This window comes from Eretmochelys imbricata, chromosome 27 (assembly GCF_965152235.1).
Source record: "Eretmochelys imbricata isolate rEreImb1 chromosome 27, rEreImb1.hap1, whole genome shotgun sequence".
NCBI classification, from domain to species: Eukaryota; Metazoa; Chordata; order Testudines; family Cheloniidae; genus Eretmochelys; species Eretmochelys imbricata.
In genome coordinates this window covers 6406280-6433041 of record NC_135598.1, presented here as the reverse complement: position 1 = coordinate 6433041, position 26762 = coordinate 6406280, and the positions used below count along the sequence as shown (strand labels likewise).

General features: G+C 49.0%; 1 protein-coding gene across 1 annotated transcript in view; it reads right to left on the bottom strand.

Moving 5' to 3' along the window:
• Window positions 1–24420, bottom strand: part of MRC2 (mannose receptor C-type 2) — a 93777-nt gene extending 69357 nt beyond the window's left edge. The window contains exon 1 of the mRNA XM_077806302.1: window positions 24318–24420. Coding sequence (XP_077662428.1) covers window positions 24318–24420 — 103 coding nt within the window. The remainder of the gene's footprint in view (window positions 1–24317) is intronic.
• Between the last annotated feature and the right edge of the window lie 2342 nt (window positions 24421–26762).

Below are 26762 nucleotides of genomic sequence, written 5' to 3'. Positions count from 1 at the left end.
GAGAATGATCCAGACATCATTCCACAGGCAGCGACTGACTGCTGGCTCCCTCGCAGCCACTCCTGGGATTGGGTTCGGAAACCAGCAGGTATGTGACATTCTGGATACTGGCCATTGTGGGCCCCGATCCTGAGAGGTGTTAAGTGCCCTCAGCTCCCACTGACTCCAACATGGGGCAGGGACAGGCCCCATCTCCATTCTCCCCACCAAGGTCTGTTCTGAAGAGCTGCTTTGCTTTTCTATGGTCTCTCATGGCTGAGGTTTACAAAGCTGCCTAAAGAGATCTGAATATCCAGTTCCTATTAAAACCAACGGGTGTCCAAATCCACCAGACGCCTTTTAGGAAGCTCAGCCTTAAGTTGTGAGCCCCAGCCATATGTCACCTAAAGGTCAAAGGAAGCTGTCCAGACCAGAGGGGGATGGCTGGGACCAGAAAGGCAGAAAATAACATCTTACTCTAAAAAGAGACAGGCTGGAGGTAGAAAATTATAGCCTGGAGCGTGGGACCCGCCAGCTACAGAGACTCTCCCTGAACAGAAACAATGGAAAGTTACCTTCAGGCAGCCAATTCCCTTCCACGCTCCGCTGCTCTGGCTTCTGCAACCTCGTGTAGGCACCAGAGAGACGCCGCCTATGCAGCCAGGGGGCTGGCCGGACATAACAAGCAATTTTAGCCCTGGGGATTGACAACCCCAGAGATGGAAGGCCCAAGCTTTCCCTTTGCTGTCCCAGCAGCACTCCCAGCCTCTGTCCTGCCCTGGAGACACCACTTTGAGGGGTGAGAGGAGAGTCCAGCTTCCGGGGCCCAGTCAGGCCTTGGTGCCTCACCCGGGGCAGAGTCCATGAGCACCCACTGGGGTGGCAGTTTTTGCAATGTCAATACACCTTCACTGAGAACGGGGCTCAGCCCCACAATTGCCTTCGCCTGACTGGGCACTGGCTGACACAAGAGCCCCGTAAGAGGCAAGCGGAGCATCAGTCACCTGTGGGGTCGGAGGAAGGGAAACGGAAAAATTCAGAAGTGACAAGAGGCAAAGTACCAGGAGGTGGACACTGTACCTAGGGCTGGGCTTGAGAGGCTTTACCTTGGCTGCTGGCAGCGCATCCTTCCCAGCAAATACCCCAGTGCGAGCGGTTTCAGAGTGACGGGCCCAGCCGGAAGTGGGGGCTTTAACTTTCATTAAAAGGGCACCAAGACCAAAATTTTCAGCCCTGAGTGCCTGAAGACAGACACCTGAATCAGACCACTTGCTCAAGGACATCAATGGAAATTGTATTTTATCATATAGTATAAGGGTCCCTGCAAAGGCCAACCTGAGAGAACAGACCAAGGCGGAATCCTCCTCACCCTGCCCCCATCTACACTCCCCAAAATTTTGGGGGTAACATTTTTCTCTCCACCCCACCCACAACCCCTTTGCCTGTGGTAAAATGAAGAAAAGGGGGAGGGACTTCCCCCCATCAAATAAAAAACATTCGATTTTTAAAAAAATCATTTTTCAGCCCAAAAATTCAAGGAAAAATGTCATGGGGGGGGAGCCAATTTTTCATCTAAAAATTTTTTTTTGTACAAAAATAAATAATTAAAATTTCATCCATGCTAATTAATAATCTTAGACTAAGGAATCCTTCGACTTCAGTCTTCCTGGTAGGTGTGCTGCACACACTGCTCCCACAAGTCACAACGGAGCTGCCTCTCACCCAGTGCTGGGCCCGTCCTGCTGCTGGGGCCTCATATAGCTGTCCCAGCTATCCCAGAATGCCCTGCTGCCATGGCAGGACTCAGCCTCCTTGCTACCTAGTACTTGGGTGCAGCAGTGCTCATAGGTGCCGACTCCGTGGGTGCTCAGCACCCACCAACATCCCCCTATCAGCACCTCTTCCTCCCCCAGCGCCTCCCCCTCCCTCCTGGCACCTTCCGCCTGCCACAATCAGCTGTTCTGCCGCATGCATGAGGCGCTGGGAGGGAGGGGAGAGGAGCAAGGGCAGGGGGTGCTCAGGGGAGGGAAGAAGCGGGGTAGGGGTGGGGCCGAGCTGAGGAGAGCAACCCCCTGGCACATTAGAAAGTCGGTGCCTACGCGCCTAGGCAGCGTTTGTGAAAAAGAAAAGGAGAGAGCGGGCTATGGTGCCCAGCACGGGGATTGGTCCTTGTATCGTTCATCCCATATTCACCAAATAGAGAAACCTGTAATACTACCCTGGGGGCAGTCCTTCCCGGAACAACGCTCCCTCCCAGTGCCCCTTCTTAACACAGGCCTTTTCCAGGCACACAGCTCTGGTGACTCACATTTTGCCCACGCTCTCTGCCTGTACAGCTTTGCCAAACCTCAACATTCAAAGTCCTTCCTCAATCTCCAGGACCGAGCAGGGTACAGCCAAGAGCTCAAAGACAGCAGTGGCTTTTCCTAGGAAGCCTGTGAGGTGCAGGTGATGGAATGTTATGCTTGGCCCTGCCAGCCCCACGGCCTAGGAATGGAGGAATCGTCTTTCCCCGCCCCCCACAAGAATGTGGACTGCATGACTTACTTCCCTAAGCTCAGACTGTGGTACGCAAAAATCACAAATCGTGGGAAGAGGGGAAAACAGCAAGAGCTCATTGCTTTCCCAAACTCTGCCTACCCTGAAAGACACAGACACCCAATGGACACGACTCCTGCCCCACGGCAACTCCTACAGCTTTGGTCCCCCCGCCTTCCCTTCCCCCAACTCTGCTGAGGTACCTCAAGCCTACTCCGCAGCACTCCCTGCAATTCAAGTCCTTGTCCCACAGCGAGTCTGCTGATGCATCTCAATCCTGACCCGCAGCCCCCCTGCTATTCCAGGCCAGAGCTCTTTCACAGCTCTGCTCAGGCACCTGAAAAAGGACTTGCAACAAACCTTCTTGATCCCTCTTTTCTCTCTGGGAGGTTGAGGAGACTGGGCACTTGCACAGAAGTCAGGAGCCAGGGATTCAGCACAGGCCAGTGTGTGACCGGGGGCCCTTCCCCTCCACATGCTTCTTTCCCCTATCTGTCTTGCCTGGCTCTCTGAGGGCAGGAACTGTCTCTCATTAGCAGTACGTAAACCATTGGCTCTCAACCTTTCTACAGGACCCCTTTAAGGAGTCTGATTTGTCTAGTGTACACCAAGTTTCATCTCACTTAAAAAAGACTTCCTTACAAAATCAGACAAAAATGCAAAGAAGTGTTCCAGCTCACTATGACTGACAAATTGCTAACATTCTCATTTGTACCATAGAATTATAAAATAAATCAATTGGAATATAACTATTGTACTTACATTTCAGTGCATAGTATATAGAGCCGTATGAACAAGTCATTGTATGAAATTTTAGTTTGTACTGGCTTCGCTGGTACTTCTTATGGAGCCTGTTTTAAAACTAGGCAAATATCTAAGTGAGTTGATGTATCCCTGGAAGACCCCTGCGTACTCCCAGGGGTAGGTGTACCCCCAGTTGAGAACCACTGCTGTAAAGCATCCAGCATAATAGGCCTTCTTCCTAAGGACAGGGGTTTCCATCCAGTCATCCTCACCAGTCCTCTGAACCCTGAACTGTCACGCAGCATCTCTTAGAAGGTCTGAGTCACAACTGTGCAAAAGTCTCTACTATCGACCAACAGGGATAAATCAACAAGGCCCCGAAAGATGGGTTTACAAAAATACCCCCAAAATGTCTGGAAGTGGAAGAGCATCTTAAAATTAACTCTCACAGGCACCTGGGAAGGCAAAGGTCGCAGTGGGACAGACACTAACCAGAACCTAGGAGAACAGCTGCTTTTCAACCTGCATGCTCTGAATCCACTGCCAAGCTGTGGGAATGGCTCTGGACCAGCTCTGCCAAAATGTGTAGGGACAGAGCAATGTACGCACGCATGTCATACAGGGAACGGCCAACTCACCTGGCGCTACAGCATTGCCACCTGCAGTCTTATAACACTGACCGCTCCCCCAGAGCTACAGCACTGCACCTGCAGAGAGCCTGCATTAGTAAGAACACCCGTCTCAGGCAGGTGGAGACCCACTTGTAATCCATTCATAGTCTTAGAGATGGGGAAGACTTATTAAGTCTCACATTGTCCAGTGCCCCTTTGGATAATGCAAGATTATGCCCTATATTCCCCAGTATTTTGCTTTACCTGTTCCCCTAGGGAGATTATTCCACAGCCTAATAGTTCTCACTGCCATGAACTTCTCTACTATTCCCTTTCTTCAGTTGTATCCCATTACTCTTAGATATACCCCCTTGACCTACTGCAAACGTTCCCTCTCCTTCCTGAGCATTCCCACCCTTCAGATGTATCTATGTCATCATATCTCCTCTTGGTCACAATGATTTAGGTTGTCTAAACTTCCCTTTCGTCTCCTCCCACAATCATTGGTGTTGCTCTTCTCTGAACTCCCTCCGTACAGAATGTGATCTTCCCAACCGTAACTACCCTGTAGCCTGTACCAATGCTGTACACACTCAGGGTGGATATTCAACAGCCTCTTCTGTTCCTAAGGAAGTCAACAATCAGGGCTTTTGTAAAACACTCCAGCTCAGCTGGTGAGGAGCACAGGTTCCTTCTTCCAACGGTCTCTGCCGGTGAGCTTCGCTGGGCCACAAAGCCGCTGCCAAAGCTGTTGAGAGTTACACATAAGAAGCCATTTGCAGTGCGCAACAAGTAGTCTTACTGGTCCTACAAAACTCAAACTATGCTGCACGATCTTGAGTGTCCTCTACTAGCACTCAAGCTCCTAATGAACTGTTTCCGTCTATACAGACATCTCTCTTTCACAGAGCACTCCTGTAACAAAGACATTGTACACTGGCATATTTCTCTTTTTAAAAAGCCCCTCTCTGTATCTCCTCCTGATGGGGCCTGGCAGCGCGAGCTTGGGAGATTTTAAGAAAAAAATGCCAGTGTAGAGAAGAGCGAGGAGTGAAAGAGATTACTAGAGACTTTCCTCAGTTAGCATGGTTCATGACAGGCTTGGATGGAACAAAACCTAGTTAAGGCCTGGAGTCTTCAAAGCACGTAAGCAGGTGTTTCAATCCATCCCTATTCAGCAAAGTGCCTCAGCGTACACTGAACTTTGAGCACATGCTGAACTCCCATTAACTTTATGGGACTTCAGCACTTGCTTCGGTGCTTTGCAGAAGAGGAATGGCCTTAAGCACGTACTTCGAGTTAGGCACATACCTAAGTGCTTTGCTGCACGGGGGGCAAAGTTGGCAAAAAAATGGCATCTTTCCAATTCCTAGATGTTGAGGCTCAGAGGGACCATTACGATCCTCTAATCTGACCACGTGCATAACACCAGGCCATGGAACCCACCCAGAGATTCCTGCATCCAGCCCATAACTTCTAGCTGAGCGGGAGGGTCTCTTTTAGAAAGACACGCAGTCTCAATGTAAAGACATCAAGTGACGGAGAACCCACCACATCCCTCAGTAAGCTGCTCCAATAGTTAGTTCTCCTCCTAGTGCACCTTATTTCCAGTGTGAATGTATCTAGCTTCAGCTTCCAGCAACTAAGTCTCACTATGCCTTCGTCAGCTAGACCAAAGACCCCAGTAATAAGACATTTTCTCCCCATGTAGGTATTTTCCTAGTTGAGGTCATATTGTCTTTACAGCCAACCCTCCAACCACTCACACTTATCAAGAACATTTCCCAGATTTTCCTAACATCTCATCCCAGTTTCAATCAAATGTGCACAGGAGTTTGCCCCAAAACAAGATCTCCTCTAACTGTGACCTCCCCTTGCCAGACTATTTAGTCCAAGGGTGTCCAAACTTACTGACCCACCAAGCCACATACAACAATCTTCAGACGTTCGTGAGCCGGGATATGCCTGCCAGGGCTCGGGGCTTTAGCCCTGGGGGAAGGGAAGTCTTAGGACTTACTTGCCTCCCCCACCCCACCCATAAAAAAATTCTAGGGAAAACACTCTTTTTGGTTGTTTACACCAGCATTTTTCAAGTTTCCATTTTTATTTTATTTTATTTTCCTTTTCCATTGTCATTTAAAAGTTATATTCTATCCAAAAAGCATCCTGATGGAAATTTTTCATCCCGCTCTTGTCCCTCCGGGTCAAGGCTCAGGCAAAAGAATGAGCTGGTAGAAGAGCGGCAAGCCCGGGAGCTGGGACTTTCAGGACTTCGAGGCTGTTAGCTCCCTCTTGTCAGCACACCAGGAGGGCTGCTGAGGAGGCAGACAAGTGAGCTGGCAGGAAACCAGGCAGGTTTCTGAGGGGGATCCCCTTTGACAGGCAGGGGCTCTGACGGGGATCCCGTCCAAGAGGCGGGGTTCAGGGGCAGTTCCCGTCCGAGAGGCGGGAGCTTTGAGGGAAACCTCTTGGGCTCTGTCATAATTGCACTGAAATCGTCTTATCTCTGAAGAACGTTTCAGTTCTCATGAACTGGCAAATTCTGACCAAAAAATGTTTCATCTGAAATTTCCGATAGGCTCGGACGGGGACTTTGCCGTTCGAGTGTTGGGAGCTGGAACAACCAGCCCTTGCTTTTCCAATCAGCACACCGCTAAACACGCAAAGTAGGAAGAGCAAGGAGGGCCCAGGGCACTCAAGCAGCCCCCCTTCCCCTCCATGGGGATTTCACTTCTTAGCAAGGGCTGTTGGAGAGGTTTGACTTCAAAAGCTCTGCAGCCATAAAACCGTTTGATGTGTCTTTGGCTAGAGGAGCTTTTATCTGGCTGGTGACACTACAGAGACTAAAGAGCACTAAATTCACTGTCCCGCCCTCACCTTCTTTTCTTTGAATTATGCCTTTAAAATGAATTCAGGGCTGGATCTGACCCCCTGGAGCCTGATGCCCTCTATCCACAAACACATAAGCACAGGCAGTGCTATTATAAACGTCTCCTACATTGCCCTGCGAAGATGCCTGACTTGGGCAGACCCTTGCTAGCAGTGAAGGAGGCTTTCTGTCTCCATGGCCTATTTGATCCTTGGCCTCTCCACTGGGACTGCCACAAGGGTGGGCGTTGCTGCTTAGCATGGTGAGCGCTTCTGTGATGGAGACTCCTCTCTGCTCGGAAAGAGCCTGAGATTAGTGAGATTTTTGGCAGTGTGGCCTAGTGGACAATGCACTGGGCTGGGACTCAGGAGTCATGGCTTCTATTCCCAGTTCTGCCGCTGGCCTGCTGGATGACCTTGGGCAAGGCACTTCCCGGCTCTGTGCCCAGCTGTAAAATGGGGTAATGACACTGACCTCCTTTGTGAAGTGCTTTGAGAGCGACAGATGAAAAGAGCTAGATATTATTATTTGACACAGGTTACCAAATCACCATAAGCTGGTGGCAACTTTGGACAGGGCTTGAAAACGCCTCTCCTCCCAGGGTGAGAGGGAATCTTTCCCAGGTGAGTGCCACCAGCTTCTGCAAAATCTAAGCTTTCATTAACCAAAAAACCAAACACAAACGTTTCTCGCTAAAGCCCTTCCAGGCCGTGGACTGAACGTAAAGCAATGCAGAGGTACCTGGCTGAGCCAGCAGACAGACAGTTCCAGTGTTGCTGCTGCTGCTCTGGGTTTCCCAGGCTGCAGCAGAGAGGAAATCCACCAGTGACCATGATTTTTCATTGCTCCCACAGGGCTCTGCATAACCAGGATGAGTAGTCAGCACATCACTGTGCTCGGTTCATTACAGCCATTCACGTGAATGGAGTCATTCTGTGACTCCCTGCCTTCTCCACCACACTGAACTCTATCCCTCTCACAAACCAGTCACTAATAAGGCACAGAACACTCTGCGCGAAATCTTGGCCCCACTGAAGTCAGTGGCAAAGCTCCCTTTGACTTCAGTGGAGCCGGGATGTCACCCAGTGTTTCTGTAATAAACAGTATACTTGTCTTTCACATAAAGTTCCTAAACTGCCTTCTATCATGGAGAACACAGTCCTTTCCCGCAATACCTACCTACCTTTAGGGTGACCTAACAGCAAATGTGAAAATCGGGACAGGGGGTGAGGGGTAATAGGAGCCTATATAAGAAAAAGACCCACAAATTGGGACTGTCCCTATAAAATCAGGACATCTGGTCACCCTACCTACCTTTACTATTATTTATTATTTGTATTATTGTAGGGCCTATGCGCCCCAGCCATGGATCAGGCCCCCATCATGGTAGGTACTGTACAAACAGAATAAAAAAGGTCCCTGCCCCAAGGAGCTTAAAATCTACAAATAATAATACCGACCTGTTATTTAGTGCATTTCATCTGTAGATCTCCAAGTGCCTTACAAAGCAGATAGATTTCATTGTCCCCATTTTGGGTAAAACACATCAGTTCCCCGTGCCTCCGTTTCTCCAGCAACCCAGTGGCAGAACTGAAATTGAATTCGGGTCTCCTGAGTCCCAGTTCAGTTCACTGTCCACTCAGCCATGCTCCTATCTATGCCTACAGCACTCTGTAGTCCCAGGCAGTCTCTCCCCTAAGTGTTGGACATATTCAGAGTGTTATAGCCATAAACATAACAATAATGCATGTTGGGACCATTGTTTCCTAATGCTCTTTAAGGCACCTAGAAGCTTCAATGACTGATGCTTGAAAAAGGCAGATGAGAGAGATAATTAATTAATTAACCCTATGAGGTAGGTAAATCGCATCATCATTCTACAGATGGAGAAACTGAGGCACAGGTAACATGGGAATCTGTGAGAGAGCAAAATATAGAATCCAGTGGGCCCAGCTCCCGGTCCCCTCTTGATGCTCCCACCACTCAGTGCACACCCTCCCTTAAGGCCATTCCGGCAGTAGGTTCCTCGCTCTCTTTCCATGCAGGCACAACAGACCCATGTGAATTCAAGACTACCACACAACGTATCCTAGCAATAACAGCACCCTGGCATCTCAACAGTACATCACACGCTGCACTGCTCGCCCGAAGAGCTACCTCACAACTGGAGACCGACCACACGGGGGTTTCGGCTCAGTTGGGGTGCTGGAGTCGTAGCCCCACCGCCCATGCAGAGGATGCAGAGTGCATGAAGCCCAGTGCAGGGGTGTATAATCTGTGTTTGCCCCTCCTCCTGCCAGGCAGCTAACACCTGCAGGGACCATACCCCACAACAGGATTTTGGCTGGCTTTTGTGCAGTAGTTCCGTGGGGACATCCTTGTGCTCCATGCCTTCCTTGTGTCTATGAACAGGGGCTAGCCAGAATCTGATTCTCCATCCATCCACAAAAAGGTGACAGGCACCTTAAACAGATGATTAGTTAGACAGAACCAAGAACACTTCCTTATTTACTTTCTCCACACCAGTCGTGATTTTATAGACCTCAATCATATCTCCCTTAGCCGTCTCTTTTCCAAGCTGAAAAGTCCCAGTCTTATTAATCTCTCCTCATACGGAAGCTGTTCCATACCTCTAATCACTTTCGTTGGCCTTTTCTGAACCTTTTCCAATTCCACTGTAATGCAGCCACCTCTGCAATTCCATTAGAAAGGATTAAACTTGCTTAAGGGATTTATTTAGACTGTAAGCTCTTTGGGGCAGGGCAGGGGCTGTCCGTGTCTCCTCATTCTGTGTTTCTATGGTGCCTGGCACAATAGGATCCTGGTCCACAACAGGAACTCCTAGGCCCTACTGCAATAGAAATAATAAAATAAAACATTAATTTTACAAACCATCTTGTTTCAGGGCATGAGCCAACCACTGACCAGCGGTCAGGAAAAAACTTCCCCGATGGCAGGTAATTCCACCATTGTCAAGGAAATACATTCTCACACATCCCTCGGAAGCACCTCATGCTGCACCTTGGTGTAGTAGTGGACAGAGCAGTGGACCGGGACTCGGCAGACAGCTGCACACAGAATCCTGGCAGAGGACACCAGTGCAAGCCGCTTCCTTGTAATGGAAAGGGCCCCCCTGGGATCTTTGATGTCTACACAGTAGCCCAAGAAAGCTTGTGCTCAAATAAATTTGTTAGTCTCTAAGGTGCCACAAGTCCTCCTGTTCTTTTAGTTTGTACATTCTCACCCCACCCCACCCCCGGAAAAGCCCTCGCCCATGGAGCCATGTGGAACTCGCTCCCCCTGCAGCACAGGAGGGAGGGCTGCCCCCACACTGCAAGATCTGAAGCTGAAGGTCCAGAGAGTACAGCTATTCTTCTCCCTGATGCCGGGACCCTATAAGTGCTAAACCCATATAAGGGCTAGACACATTGCAGACCCCCTGCTTGGGGAGCCCAAGGGTTAGTGTTCCTAAGGGCACCACCTTCTTTATGCATCAGCCAGCTGCAAAGGAACAGAGTGGTCAGTAGGTTATCCCTGCACAACCATGGTGTCCAGTAAGCAGCCTACCTGCAGGGCGGGGCAGCTCTGTCCTGTCCCTCCAGTGTGACACTGCAACTACAAGCCAAAAACTCAGCCCTCAGCTCTGATGCTACTCAATTCTCACACACAGAACCCATGCCAGCCAGTCAGACAGCTGGACGCCTGACTCCTAATCACTGATAAGGGTTTGACAAACATTGCACTCTGCAAGGACTAAACTCTCCTCTCACCCCAGAGGGGCTCCCTCTTTGGCAGCTCTTCTGAAATTCCACGTTTTTCTTCCAGCCCCAGCTCCTGGAGTCATGTAATCATGTGAGAATCTCAGTGTTCAATGAAAAAAAAGAGCACATTTTTAGCCCTTGCAGTGCAGGAAAAAGCTTGAAAACCTTCACCCACAAAGGCTAAAAGGCAAACCATGTTTGGAAAAAAAAATCTAGCCGTTTTTAAGCCAACCTCATGATTTTTGGAGACCTGACTTTGATCGCAGGAGGCTGGGGCACACTGGGGAGGCAGCGTAGGGAAACCGCCACTGTGCCCACTCCATGGATTGACAGAAGTCCCATCTCCAGGGCTGATGCCTTTCAGGCTCCACATTCTGTAAAAACCTGGAAAATCATCCTAATGTTCTGGGCTTTTATGATGAAACTGCTTTGTAATGGGCTACAGCACGCAGCAGCCTGATCTCAGAGCCGGTCATGACGCAGCGACGAACACAGCAAGCAGCTTCTACCGTACTGCGTCACCATTCCATGTGCAGCAGCCATTTAGCATACTAGAAACAAAGCCACTCTCTAGATCAGTGTCACGGGGATCATTTCATGTACTAGGACAGGTTCTGTCCCCTGCCCTGGCCCCACAGTCAGGGGCATGGCTAAGGGCAGAAGCAAGGGGGGGGGGGAGTCTTGGTAGCACAGATTCTGGTAGATTCTGGGCTGTTCTGAACCGAAGTCCACTGACAGCCCCTCAGGAGGCTGGGACCATTTAGTGGCCTAAACTCCCCAAGGTACAAAACAGGCTTCTCCCCCCAGCTCTCAGCCACCGTCTGCAGGAGCTGGAGAGCTTTATGTCAAGACAACGGCCCGCTCCTTTGGCATCTGTCACTTAAACATCGGAGACCATAAGCACAAAGCGTTATTTTACAAAGAAAACCCAGGGAAAGGGACACCGGCTGGATTCTGCTCAGTCACAGCCATGTAAAACTAGAGTAACTCCCTGGACTCCCGCTGAGTTAATCCAGATTTACAGCACAAGAACAGACCAAAATCTGGCCTGTGTGTGTTTCAGCATGATGCACAGTCTCTGGCAATATCGAAAACACCCTCTCCTCCTTGGCATTCTGCCCACCGCGACATGCAGGCTTCAAAGGGTGGTGTGGAAGTCACAATATGGCTCTCACTTTGCAACTGAGAGCTCTTTATGGCAATGCTCAGAGAAACAGTAAAACACCTTGTACCTTCTGCAAGGATTAGAGGAGCACATAAATATTTATCCTGAGGTCACCCATTAATTTAATTAGGGAAGAACAAAAAGGGATACAACAGCACATGTTTTGGCCCATACCCTGTAAGGCCAACAGGAAAACATTCTCTGAGGCATGTCTGTGCTAGGAACATACGCCGGCTTCTTACGAAGCTGCACCCACAGTGTCAAGCAAACCCCTGAAGTCAGCTGTGGCTGCTGCCCAGAACCTGTATCCCTGTCGGTATTATGTGCAATTACTTTCTAAAAGCTCATTGAGGCTCTGGTACAGAGGAAGTGCAAGTCAAACTTAACAGCCAACCCACGCCCCCAAGCTGGTAGACAAGACGTCTGCAATCTTCAAAGCATTTTTACACTTAGGAAAATTCTTCTTGAGCCTCAGAGCCTGATTCTCCTTCCATTTACACCTGTATAAACTGGGAGTTACTCCACTTAACAATGGAGTTACACTGGCATGAACTCACAGTCAGACCCCAAAGAGAATTCATCTTATAACTAAGGTGCTCTTCTACCAGGCATTCTAACTAGCAATTATTTTCACTTGCATTCCACTAGTGCCCAGAGAACCCAACTGTTATGTTCACGGCATACAGACAGAGAAGGTAGAGAAAAACCACCAAATACTCTTTTTGGAAGGTTGCAACATAACACTATAGTTCTTTGATCCAGAACCCTGACACACAAGAACTCAAAACAGAGAGAGACAAAGCAGACTGCTCTCTAACTCAGAGAGCCACAACTCACTCCGCCTTGCTCTAAGCTGAGTCTTTGCAGACTGTCTGCTGAAGACCTAGATCACACGCTTCCCTACAGAGCCCCCTAGCCCACAAGCAGGACCAAGAAACTCTTTACGCTTAAAGTGGCAGCTTCTCATTATAACACAGTTTTCAATACATCACACCAACTAAGACCAGAGCCCCTCTGTGCTAGGTGCTGTCATACATGTGGTAAGAGGGACAATCCCTGCCTCAAAGACCTTACAATCTAAGTAGAAACAGGGTGACAGGGAAACAGAGGTGGCGAAGCCACTTGCCCCAAGGGGCATGGCTAGGAATAGTGACCTAGTCCAGTTCCCTATACATGGGACACAGTGCCTCTAGAGATAAGTTCAGGCTGCAAAACCCAAGTCTGCGTCTTGATTTTTGTCCAAATGTCTCCCAAGATCTAGGGGGAAGTTTTAAAGTCAGGTATTTCAGTTCAGACCCTGCTAACCATGAGGGGTGCCCGCTGTGAGAAGTCGCCCATGCTCTACTTCCTTCCCCCTCTTTAAAAAACATTTTTTTCTAAAGGAGGAGAAATAAAAAACTATTCTGGGCAGAGCTCAGGTCTGATTTTCCCATCAGCACTCCGCCTCCATTCCAGCATCCTTCCCAAGCACAAGCTGTCCCGTCAGAGAAGAAAGTTGGCTCAGGCTGGGGCCTGACTCAGCAGGAAGTGGATCTACACACTCAAGCCAAGAAGTAAAATAAAAGAGGTTTTTCACTAAACCTCAAGGAAAAACAAACAGATCTCTCGCTACAGGGAAAGAAAGGGAATCTCGCGATGGGTGGGATTTCTGTATGAAATGCCACGAAGCCTCACTCAAAGAGCCAACAAACTCATTTCAGCCAGCACAGTGCACGTAGCAAAGCAGCTTGCGTGGTGGGGGAGTTACTCGAATCCCTACTTCTTTGCTGTAGCTGATCTTACTTCTTGGGAGACTAGTACACTTGGTTCTTATAGGACCTGATTCACAGTTCATTGAAGTCAACGGGCTTTGGATCAGGCCCATAGGCCACATTTTATCTGATCATCTCAGAGCATTCTACAAACATTCGCTCATTCTCCCAACCCTGCAGGGGATGGAGGTAAATATTATTTATAGCCATGTGACAGAGGTGAAATGGTGCATAGACAAGTTAAACGATTTGCCCAAGGTCACATGGTGAGTCAGTGGCAGAGGCAGAATCCAGGAGCCCTGGTTCCCAATACCCCAATCTAATCTTAGACCTCATTTGCACCCACATACAGGCCTCGTGCCTTCCCTCAGCCTGAGCCTCATTTTACCTCGGACAGATCCAATCACAGGATCAGGCCTTCAATTCTACCTTCCAGATTCCAACACCTAATTTCCATTCACAAGCACCACCGAATAATCTTCAAGAGCCTAATTCTGCCCGTGGACGTGCATGACTTCCACTCCATCCAAGCAGAGAACTGTGCATGCATCGAAGGGCAGAAATAGGCCGAGAAAGTCATAAGCTACTCCCTACTCGCTGTCATGGGCTTTTTCATTGCTGGTTACCAAAATACAGGTGTTAACAACAAAAAAGACTTATTTTATTTTCTATCAGTTTTCCCACTGCCCACCCTGTCTGATCAATGCAACTGTGACACTGCCCTTGTTTCAGGTGGACTGAAGTGCGACAAGGAAGATGATGGGTGGTAATTATTATTATTGTAGTGCCTAGGAGCCCCAGGCACAGACCAGGGCCCATCGTGTTAGGTGCTGTACAAACACAGACCAGAAAGATGGTGCCTACCCCAAAGACTATCTATGTGCAGATATTTTGATCATTGATAACAAAGGGTAAAATATTTTAACATACGTGTGATAATTTAATGGAGCTTTAATAAAGTACGTGGGCCTGCTGTAAAATATTTATAGCTGTACATCCCCACATATGTACAAAGATCGTATTTGCAAAATTTGCTGCCGGTCTTTGAATGCCTCGGTTTTCGGGCACCTCACTTGGCCTCAGTTTTCAGAGGAGCTGAGCTCACGCAGCCCCCATTAGTAGTCTTTCTTCTTAGCTGAGCTCTATCTTAGGCCTTGTCTCCACACAAAAATTGTAAGACTTTAATTATGCTGGTAGCACTAAAGCAGTAATCCCCCATAGCTTGAATGCAAGTTCACTCCCTTGCAGGAATGGAAATAAACTATACTGGTATACAGCATTTTTTACATGGGTATAAGTGAGTGTACACCAAGAGGATGAAGTTGGTTCCTTATTCGCAGTACCAGTTACTTATTCGTGGCTCCCAGTTTCTTATTCAAAGGGAAGATGGGACAAAATCTACCAATGAGAGGTCTTGACACGTGTCCCATCTTGCTTTGGGCTAGGATCAGCGCTTGATAGGCTCCCCAAGGTGCGGCTGCTTTGCGACAGCCGCACCCTGTGACACTGGGTCTCAAGGACAGGGCCCCCACTCCTTTTCACACAGCCCCAGGCTCGCTCACGCAGCAGAGCCAGATGCACTAGTGCACTTCGACGGCTTTGTGCTGCTCTTGTATCTGTGGTGCTGCCCTCAAACATTAACTTCACGATTAACGCTACAGATCTTCCAAGCCACAGAAATACTGCACGGCAGCATTCCCTGGGAGCTTCTTGCTTAGTCTTCACACAGGAAATTTTTAATTAAAAAAAAATACCATGGAAACGGCAAGATTAAAAAAAATATGTTGAAGTGTAGTTAAGGTTGAAAGCATGCATCAGAAACTGAAAGGTTACTGAACCATTACAGGGATGTTTTAATTATCCTAAGACCAAGCATTACAAACCCAGGAAATTCAGAGTTAAGGTTATGCTGAGAAGAAATTCAGACATGTCTAAGACACAAAAATGCACCATAAGGCATCCAAACAGCCTTAACTCTGCCTTGTAATGATTCTATGAGGAGAAAAAAAACATACAACCAACCCCACCCCATCGTGTGTCTTTAAAAATCAGTTTTGTCTAAACTGGGACCGCAAACCCTAAAATGCCTTTATCGTACTCATACAGCTACTGCATGGCATCACTACAGGCGTGGAATTAAGGCTGTTTGGGTGCATTATGCTTCATTTCTATGAGTTAACACGTCTGGATTTCTTTTAAGTATAACCTTAGCTCTGAATTTCCTGGCTTTGCAATGCTTGGTTCTGGGATAATTACATCATCTGTGGAATGATCTGCACCCCTAAGTTATGCAGATGTAGTCTCAGACTTCACTCCATCTTAATGGAGCTTTTTTGTCTTGTAATTCACATAAGGTTTTTTAAAACCCTTTCAAACCAAAGCTACAACTAAGGCCCACCCTCCAGAACGGTCTGTTTCCCCTTTAGCCCTTCCCAGACATCCCGTTCCTTTTTTACTAGGTGCTACAGTAACACCAATTATAAATAACAATAAAGGGGCTAGGCTGGCCACAAATAAATAACGTCCTGTATTTAATCACAGTGCAGACACAGCGCCGCAGGAGCTTCCCACCCCCTGACAACGTGCCCCACCCTGGGAGGGCCCACTTTGGGGAAAAGGGGTGGTCGGTCTCCATGGCCCATTCAAGTCTTGGCAGCTTTTCTTTCCTGTTATCTCCTCACACTACTTTTCCTAGAGTGTCTCATGTTTTACACAGCTTCTGTTTCTTCAGGTTTTCTCTAGTACGCCCCAATCTCCTTCCTGCAATGTCTTCTTTTGGATTTAACCTTCCACCCAGTGTGCGTTTATGGCCTCTCTGCTGAGGGGTCAATCGTGGTGGTGGATTTTGTGCTGCGCACACCTGTCCACATGGATCTAGACTGAGACCCAACAAAGCTGTAACAGAATCATAGAATCTCAGGGTTGGAAGGGACCTCAGGAGGTCATCTAGTCCAACCCCCTCTTCAAAGCAGGACCAACCCCCAATTAAATCATCCCAGCCAGGGCTTTGTCAAGCCTGACCTTAAAAACCTCTAAGGAAGGAGATGCCACCATCTGCCTAGGTAATCCATTCCAGTGCTTCACCACCCTCCTAGTGAAATAGTGTTTCCTAATATCCAACCTAGACCTCCCCCACTGCAACTTGATACTGTCCCTCCTTGTTCTGTCATCTGCCACCACTGAGAACAGCCGAGCTCCATCCTCTTTGGAAGCCCCTTCAGGTAGTTGAAGGCTGCTATCAAATCCCCCCTCACTCTTCTCTTCTGCAGACTAAATAAGTCCAGTTCCCTCAGCCTCTCCTCGTAAATCATGTGCCCCAGCTCCTGGTCATTTTTGTTGCTCTCTGCTGGACTCTTTCCAATTTTTCCACATCCTTCTTGTAGTGTGGGGCCCAAAACTGGACATAGCACTCCAGATGAGGCCTCCTGAAGCACTTAGAGGAGAGGAAAGTGATCAGGAACAGTCAGCATGGATTCACCAAGGGCAAATCATGCCTGACTAATCTAATTGCCTTCTATGACGAGATAACTGGCTCTGTGGATGAGAGGAAAGCAGTGGACGTGTTGTTCCTTGACTTTAGCAAAGCTTTTGACACGGTCTCCCACAGTATTCTTGCCAGCAAGTTAAAGAAGTATGGGCTGGATGAATGGACTATAAGGTGGACAGAAAGTTGGCTAGATTGTCGGGCTCAACGGGTAGTGATCAATGGCTCCTTGTCTAGTTGGCAGCCAGGATCAAGTGGAGTGCCCCAAAGGTCGGTCCTTGGGCCAGTTTTGTTCAATATCTTCATAAATGATCTGGAGGATGGGGATAGGATACAGAGGAGCCCTCGACAAATTAGAGGATTGGGCCAAAAGAAATCTGATGAGGTTCAACAAGGACAAGTGCAGAGTCCTGCACTTAGGACGGAAGAATCCAATGCACCGCTACAGACTAGGGACCGAATGGCTAGGCAGCAGTTCTGCAGAAAAGGACCTAGGGGTTACAGTGGACGAAAAGCTGGATATGAGTCAACAGTGTGCCCTTGTTGCCAAGAAGGCCAATGGCATTTTGGGATGTATAAGTAGGGGAATTGCAAGCAGATCGAGGGACATGATCGTTCCCCTCTATTTGACATTGGTGAGGCCTCATCTGGAGTACTGTGTCCAGTTTTGGGCCCCACACTACAAGAAGGACGTGGAAAAATTGGAAAATGTCCAGCGGAGGGCAACAAAAATGATTAGGGGACTGGAACACATGACTTATGAGGAGAGGCTGAGGGAACTGGGATTATTTAGTCTGCGGAAGAGAAGAATCAGGGGGGATTTGATAGCAGCCTTCAACTACCTGAAGGGGGGTTCCAAAGAGGATGGCTCTAGACTGTTCTCAGTGGTAGCAGATGACAGAACAAGGAGCAGTGGTCTCAAGCTGCAGTGGGGGAGGTTTAGGTTGGATATTAGGAAAATCTTTTTCACTAGGAGGGTGGTGAAACACTGGAATACATTACCTAGGGAGGGGGTGGAATCTCCTTCCTTAGAAGTTTTTAAGGTCAGGCTTGACAAAGCCCTGGCTGGGATGATTTTGTTGGGGGTTGGTCCTGCTTTGAAGAGGGGGTTGGACTAGATGACCTCCTGAGATCCCTTCCAACCTTGAGATTCTATGATTCATCAATGCTGAATAGAGGGAAATGATCATGTCCCTCAATCTGCTGGCAATGCTCCTACTTATACAGCCCAAAATGCCATTAGCCTTCTTGACAACAAGGGCACACCGTTGACTCCTAGTTCCCTCATAATTTTCCCCACCCCTAGCCCCCTAATAATTTTTGTTGCCCTCCACTGGGCTCTCTCCAATTTGTCCACATCCTTTCTGTAGTGGAGGGCCCCAAACTGGATGCAATACTCCAGATGTGGCCTCACCAGTGCCGAACAGAGGGGAATAATCACTTCCCACGATCTGTCCACACAGGCCAGCAAACAGCTGTCCAGTAATAATATCTTTCAGATGCTAGCAAGCTGGGCTGTATTAGAACCGGTGACCTAGAGGTGAAAATATCCACATCCGATCCCTAGCCACCCAGTCTCCAATCTATCCACCCCTCTTCCTTCCACACTGTGGACTGGGACCCAGGGAGCGACATTCAGGAATCAGAGTAGGCCTGTCATTTTACCTGACGGGTGGCAGGGGAGCAGACAGAAAGAGTGGATGGGAATATCTAAGAACACGGGAAATTTCTCCTTACCGTTTCACTATTCTTGGGGCTGACTGATTTGTGCAGCCAGGATTAGACAAACTGGGAATATAAATAAAACAAAAAATCTAGTTTACTGTGAATGACTTATGGGGTTTGTTCACTTCCTGAATTCTTTGGGCAGACAACTTCCCCCCTCCAGGCCTCTCTGCCCTCCCACCATTTGTCTACCTTGTCCATTTAGATTGTAAGTTCTTCAGACCAGGGCCTGTCTCTCACTGCATGTGTGTGTACAACACCTAGCACGCTGGGGCCTTGATCTCAGGGAAGGCCTGTAGGCACTTCTATAATACAAACAAATAACAGATGCTTGCCCTCCACCTCCCATGTGCTAACTTAGCCCAGTGCCGCACTGTCCGAGTTGCAAAGACTGCAGGGGAAAGTTTACAGCTAACCAAGCCGTTTTAATTGAAATGGAGGGACAATTACACAAGAAGTGTTCTGTTCACCTTCTGCTTTGGAAAAATCTTTTCTCTGCCCCTTTTGCTCCCTCCCTTCCCCCCCCACGCACAAACATCTACATTTTGGACCTAAGTCCCATAAGCAGCCGGATATGCAGGGGCAAACCCCAGATCCCACAGGAGTTCCATGCAATTTTTGCCTGGATGGGAAACGGACATCGTTTCAGAGTCAGGTTGCTAATCTAAAGCGGTAGGTGAGGAGGTTTTAAATCTGCGTGGCTGGGTCCCAAGCTCCCTTCCACATATTCTCAGTCCTTCCCGAGTCAGACCTCTAATGGGAGCTCTGCCTAGAAGGCATGAGTAAAATCTGGTAGTTACCGATCTATCAATTCAACCTCAACTGTAGCTGAGATTTGATCATTGTGTCGTTCCGTCCTCTGTGCGTTTCGGGAAATTATATTCATTTAGCCAATGATATGTTTGTTTAGGTTATATTTGCTTGTACATTTCTTTAATAAAATCCATAAGAATTATACCACAGTGGTTTCTCCCTTAAGACAGCAACAAGGCTAAACAATCCCCAGGTGAGCCCCTGGACTCTTCCCTGGATTAACAGCTCATTTTCCTTACGAATTCCAGGCTCAGTGTATGGAAAGGCCTGACTTAAACCAACAGGGAGAGGGGCATTGCCCCCATTGCATCCCTGCATGTCTATGATCTGGATGATGGGATAGACTGAATCCTTAGCAAGTACACTGATGACACTAAACTGGGGGGAGAGGTAGATACGCTGGAGGGTAAGGATAGGGTCCAGAGTGACCTAGACAAATTGGAGGATTGGGCCAAAAGAAATCTGATGAGGTTCAACAAGGACAAGTGCAGAGTCCTGCACTTAGGATGGAAGAATCCCATGCACCGCTACAGGCTGGGGACCGACTGGGTAAGCAGCAGTTCTGCAGAACAGGACCTGGGGATTACAGTGGCTGAGAAGCTGGATATGAGTCAGCAGTGTGCCCTTGTTGCCAAGAAGGCCAACGGCATATTGGGCTGTATTAGTAGGAGCATTGCCAGGAGATTGAGAGAAGTGATTATTCCCCGCTATTCGGCACTAGTGAGGCCAGATCTGGAGTATTGCGTCCAGTTTTGGTCCTCCTACTAGAGAAGGGATGTGGACAAATTGGAGAGAGTCCAGAGGAGGGCAACGAAAATGATTAGGGGGCTGGGGCACATGATTTACGAGGAGAGGCTGAGGGAACTGGGCTTATTTAGTCTGCAGAAGAGAAGAGTGAGGGGAGATTTGATAGCAGCCTTCAACTACCTGAAGGGGGTTCCAAAGAGGATGGAGCTCGGCTGTTCCCAGTGGTGGCAGATGACAGAACAAGGAGCGATAGAATCAAGTTGCAGTGAGGGAGGTCTAGGTTGGATGTTAGGAAACACTATTTCACTAGGAGGGTGGTGAAGCACTGGAATGGGTTACCTAGGGAGGTGGTGGAATCTCCATCCTTAGGGGTTTTTAAGGTCCACCTTGACAAAGCCCTGGCTGGGCTGATTTAGTTGGTGTTGGCTTTGAGCAGGGGGTTGCACTAGATGACCTCCTGAGGTCTCTTCCAATCCTGCTATTCTATGATTCTATGTCCTGCCTAGCTCTGGCGGGTGCACAGCAAGGCAATGGCCACACTCTGAAGCACTATCTCCTGTTAAACCTGCGGATACACAAGCAGCGTTAACTCCCTCTGGCCTCCGTCCATGAATGCAGCTGAGCTGCTGTGTAGAGCGCCCAGGAAATAGAGGCACGACTTCTACTGGAAAGGGCCCACACCCTTAGAGAGCAGCAATCATCTGGATCGCGACTCAGCTTTGGTCCCCCATTAACTGTCCCCTGGAAGGGGAGACTTGGCAGGAACCAAATGCGCCTCTGGCCCCTGACCAGGGGTTTCTCCATAAAACGGCCACTCTGTGCCCCAGCGTCAGTTCTTCAGGACCCCAGGGTTTTTAATTGGGGCCTTGTCCCTTTAAAGCGTGATCAGCAACATGACTGTGAAATGAACAACCCACCCAGATCTCAAACCAAAGCGAGAATCACTTCCTGCCTGCTAGCTTGTCCCCTTGTGCAAGGACCAGCTGGGCCCCCTCCCCTGCCTAATGCAGAGCCACCAAGATACATTGTGGGATCAGAACCCAGAGGGCATCATTGCAGCCCACGATGCACGAGGCAGAACGCAGCCCAGCCTGCATGGTGTCAATAAACTAAACAGGCCTGATTCGTGAGCAGCAGAGACAAGAAACCGGATATTTGCCAGCGCACCTCAGACCATTGGTGGCATCAGCTGCAGCGGTATCCAATGCCACGCTGCCCACCTGACTCCAAACCCCACCACAGAGCTGCAGTGGAATGCTACCAGCTGGTCTGAGGAGAGAGCGGCCAAGGAAAGAAAAGAGAAGGAAATGGATGGGGGAGAAGAACCGACATGAAAATGGAGCAGAAAAGGAGACAATGGAAAATAAACAGAGAAGGCCTGTGAGAAAAACATCAGTGAAGCGGAGGAGAAGAGCTAACGTGGTCCATATGCTGTGAGTAGCTTGGCTGCTTATGCCTAGGGAGCAAGGGGGACAAGGTGCTCTGAGCCCTAATTCTGAGCACAAGCCTCCCCTTTGCCTTGAAAAGCTGGTGGGGGAAAAGAGGAAGGTTGTCTTTCAATTTAATTTCCCTTGGAATTTCACTAGAGTTGCAGCTAGCCGGAGGGGGGGGAGCACATGAAAGGATTGTGAACTCAAAATAGTTTTGCAAACACCATGAAGAGTCAGAGAAATTCATGCAATCGGGCTCATGCTCTTACCCCCGGCCAAAACCCTCCCCATAAACCCAGCCATTCATACAACACCGCGCATGATGATTTCTTCCCACGGCCCTTCCTTGCGCCCTGTTAGCCACAGCCGCAAGGGACGGCAAGAGATCTGGCCACCCCAATTTCAGCCAGCCTTAAGACAAATGTGAACAGCAGCACATGGTGCCCAGCTATACACAGGGCTGCCTTCTGGACCCTTGAACCTACTTAGGAGTAAGGTTGGTCTTTTGGTTACGGCATCAGAGTGGGATCTGCAAGGCCTGGGCTCTGCTCCTGGCTCGTCCGTAGGCAAGTCGCCTAGGGTACGGCTACACTGGAGCTGTAATTTCCTGCTCAGGTAGACATACCTGCGCCAGCCGTGATTGAGATAGTGCGCTAAAAATAGCAATGCTGCTGTGATGGTGGGAGGGGCTAGTCGCCCCAGGTGTGATCCCACCTGAAACCCTAGACGTACTCAGGTCTGCTAGCTCATCCCACCACTCCTGCAGTTACGTCTGTCCGAGTTGGAAGTTACAGCTCCTGTAGAGAGACAGTCTGAGACTGACTCGCATGTACAGTTCTCTCCACCTCACTTCCACATCTGTAAAATGGGGATAACAATAGAGCCTTTCTCCTACCCTTAGCCTGCTTTGCCTATGTAGCTAGTCTTTAGGACAGGGAAAGGGACGGTCTCTCACTATGTGTCTGCACAGAACCTAGCACAAGCATCTCTGTTGTGATGTCTAGGTACTGCTGCAATGCTCCCAATAATCACGGATTCCTCCCAGTTTTCGATATTCCCAAGGAGTCAGCCAGTTCAGCCATCTGCTGCCAGGAACCGTGAAGGGCAAGGACAAGACCAGAATTTAGTTCTCATTGTTACTTATGTAGAGAGGAAAATGTCACCCTCGCAAATCGCCATTTACAAATCTGGTACGGATTTACGGAGAGCACTCAAATTAAACCGAGGGTTTAAATTTGTTTTTGTTTAGGCCAATAGACCCTATTTTTTTTTTAATACAGCCGAATTAATTAAAGGAAGCAACTAAATGGACGTCAGTCACTCACTTATGTAAATAGACACATCCTGAGTTACAAAACAGTTCAAATGGCTATTCTATTGGAGGTCGTGAAAGCTGCAGGCCATCTGGCATGTCACATATTTACCAAGGTAAAAAAAATAAGGATTTGATCATGAGAAATTAAAACAAAAATCATAGCCTACCAGTACCTATTAAGGTCCCGGTTCAACAGAGCAATTAAGCATACGCTTAACAGCCCATGAGTCTTGAGCCCATGCTTATGTGCTTGGCTGAACTGGAGCGATTGGTTGAATTGGGGCCTAAAAGTATAAACTCCTTAAAAAAACCAAACAGAACACCTCCCACTCAGGAGACAAAAGGGTTCCAGATTGCATCCACAGCTTCCAGTGCTGGCAATCAAATTCCTGAGCTGCTTTGATTCACATCCAATCTGACCTAATAATCTCTTTTCCCCCTAAACCACCCCCTCCGCTCCCCCGGTGCTGCTGTATTCTTCTCCTCTGGTGATCAAGCATCCGATTCTTCTGGGAATTCCTAATGCTAGGCTGACTTTTCTTCTGCATTTAACAGCGTGTGTCTTAAACATATACACTGGAAAAGACCCTTTTATTTAATTTATTTATTGAGTCTTTCTGTCCAGTACAAACCATGAGTTGTCCAGACTCTTGGGTGGATTTTAGCCAACTTGGCCAAAGAGGAAGAATGACTACAAAAAATAAATAAACCACAACCGACCCCCACAGACATGCTGAGTCTGCTTTGGCATGATGGCATCAATAAATCTAGCTAGCTACTGATGCCTAACAAATGGCCAGCAACCCCGTTACAACACACCAGAGTGGCACATGCCAAATCGCTGTCACCCAGAGAGAACTAGGTACCCAATGCATACCAGAGAGGGCAGATTTTTCAGTTCACTGTGGGGCGGGGGGAGAGGGACGTATTGCTGGAAAACTTTGTATCGACCAAAGTTTTTGTTGGCCTGGAGCACTGTGGAGTATTTGTCAGGGGTGGAATCACTGGTTCAGCCCCAGCAGCAGAGATGCGCTGCTCTTCAAGGAGAAAAGCACTTTTTTTGGTGGGGGGGGTTACTGTGTTTTTAATGAGCTATGTAGTTTCATTCCTGCTCCCTTCTCCATCCCACCCCCACTTCGAGCAGTGCCAGGGAGCCCTCCACATCTGGTTTCACTCAGCTCTTTGCTCTAGCTGCCCTCCCTTCCCTGCAGAGCCCCTGCACACCCCCACCCACTGCCTCCTTTCCCTCTTTTCTTTCCCAAAAAAAGGGAAGAAAAAGGAATCGGTCCAGAGCAGCCGATGCACAAAGAAACGGAGCACCCCCCCCCCCAACTCTCTCACTCACAGACACACTTAGGAGTTGGAAAAACATTTGCAAACTCTACCTGAGCGAGCAGCGCCGAGTCCCAGATCAAGGCTCAAGAGGCAGAAGAATGTGCATTGCAGCATCCGTGGCCATGCAGAGCAGGCGAGATTAGTGAGTTTCATGCCCAGGGAGAGGTTTTTCTGAAGGGTTGGGTTTTCTTTTTGGATGGAGGCTGGATTTTCCCCCACACACACTCTCTCTCGGCTTCTCTCCTTGCAGAGCTCCTGAGTTGGGTAATTGCTTTCTCCCTTCTGTCCTCCTCTTGCTCAGGAGGGGAGGACGCTGGAGGGGCTGGGGTAGAAGGGGAGGGGGGTGGAAAGAGAGAAGGAGGAGAGGAATACCAAAAAAAAGTGTCTGTGCGTGTCTGCTAATGATTCAAAGGAAGCCTCAGAGTAGACACTGCGTCACCGGAGAGCCAGTCACTTGTGGGCTGATCCCAAAAAAGCAGGGAAGGGGAAAGACAGAAGGGGGAAAAACGTTTCTGGCTTAGCAAACTGGAAGCAAACTTCTGAGGAGCTTTTGCAACACTTCGCAGTGGGGAGCTGGGGTTTGCAGCCTTTCCTTGGTATATTGCAAAGCAGTTGCGGGGGGTGGGGGGGGGGGAATGGGATTAAATGCATGGAAGCCAGCCGGGAGGTGAAATAGTCACACCTACCAGCTACCACCCCAAACGCTACAGTTCCCCTCTGCGATGGGAGCTCTGGGGAGGTTTGCTGTCTTTGTTAATTGCAAGCAACTGTGCTGGAGAGGGAGTTGTGGATGCTCCCTCCCCCCAGAGGTTAGCGCTGCAAAATTCCCACTTCGCAGGCAGCGAAATTCCTTTTAGATTTTACAAATAAAGTAAAATCAAATGCAGTGCAGCTAAAAAAAACGTATTGCACATTCAAAACAAATCAGGCACTGTGTTGCAAAATTCTGTCGTCTGTCCCCTTCCCATTTCCTATTCGTTGGCTGCCAGGTGGGAATAACTGCCCCTGAACTCATTCTTCCAGGGGAACAGGGCACCATGCTTTTAAGGCAGCACAAAGTGATCTGCATTGGTGGACAAATACACACCGGGAATGAGAGCAACTACACTGCCCAGAGCCTTGGGAGGACTGCACTGAGCAATTGTGCTAGCCGCTGACACATTGTGCTAACTCACTCCAGCTGCAGCCTGGTCCCCCTGGTGGGCCAGCCAACTCCAGTGAAAACCACCACGCCACGCCACTCCACTCCACTCCAGCGTGTGTGTGTGTGACCTGAGTCAGGGGCAACGCTTGACTTAATCCTGCAGCGAAGACAAACCCTACGGAGGTTGTGCCCCCATGTAACTATGGAGCATCCTCTGATACTACTCAACTTGTGGAAGAGCCCAAGGTCTTTTCCTGCCCTCGGAGGGATCGTTCTGGAGCCCACCCTAGTGGATGGAAACAAGGGAAAACCACATGGAATACGAGGGACAAGGCTTTGTTTTAAGGGGCAGTTTAGGGAAACACCATTGCACTTAGCCCATCACAGATTTGTTTCTCAAGTGTACAATGCAAAGATCATTAGCTTCAAGTTAATGTTTAAAAGAGTCCTTATTCCCAGTTTTAACATGTCAGTATATTGTACAGTAAGGGGGGGGGGGTCACCCTAAGGGACAGATCAGTGAAAGAAGGGATATTCTGCATGAGGTCAGACAACATGATCTAATGATCCCTTCTGGCCTCAAAGCCTAGAAAACATGGAGCCCCCAGGATGCTTTCCTCTAGCCCACATCTCACCCGGCCTCCTCCCAGCAGGCTGGCCCATCGTTGCTGGGCCTCCAAGAGGGTGTGCAGGGTTGGCTGGAGGATGAGATGAGGAGGGAGACTAGTCTGCTTAGGCATGGACCACCTGTGCCTCTCCTGTCACTGCTCCCAAGCAGCAGCCCTTTTTGCCCAGCACTGCCCCAACGAGCCGGTCATCACCTGAGGCACAAAAGTTTGTAGCCTAGCCCCGTCCCCATGGGGCGCATCCACACTATCTTCTGCAAACGTATTACCTGCAGCCTCCCCTGGACTGGCAGTCAATTCACTGGAGGCAGAAGAGTCAGGGCTAGACCAACCCAAAGGGCAGGCGGCTTTCCCACATCCCCCACTCACCTGGATGTGCTGCACCAGACCAGCAATTCCTCCTCCACTTCCCTCTCCCCTCTTCCAGTTCCGATTTCACCCAGCACCGGGGGAAGAGGACAGCTGGTAGTGACCCCTGTATTTAGGCTGCCCAGCACTTCCCATCCTAAAGGCTTCTTGCCACCTTTGATCTGAGACACTCTCCCACCTCCATTGTTTGCAGCAGGTCTTTGAGCAGCTCCTCCATGAACAAGCTTCCTGCAAGGACGCCATGGGGATCCCCCTCCCTAAGGAGTCGGCAGTCCTGCATTGGGGATCCATCCCCAAACACACCATGTGCTGGCACTTGCAGTATGGGGCTCGATCATCCCCTTCCCCAGTTGAGC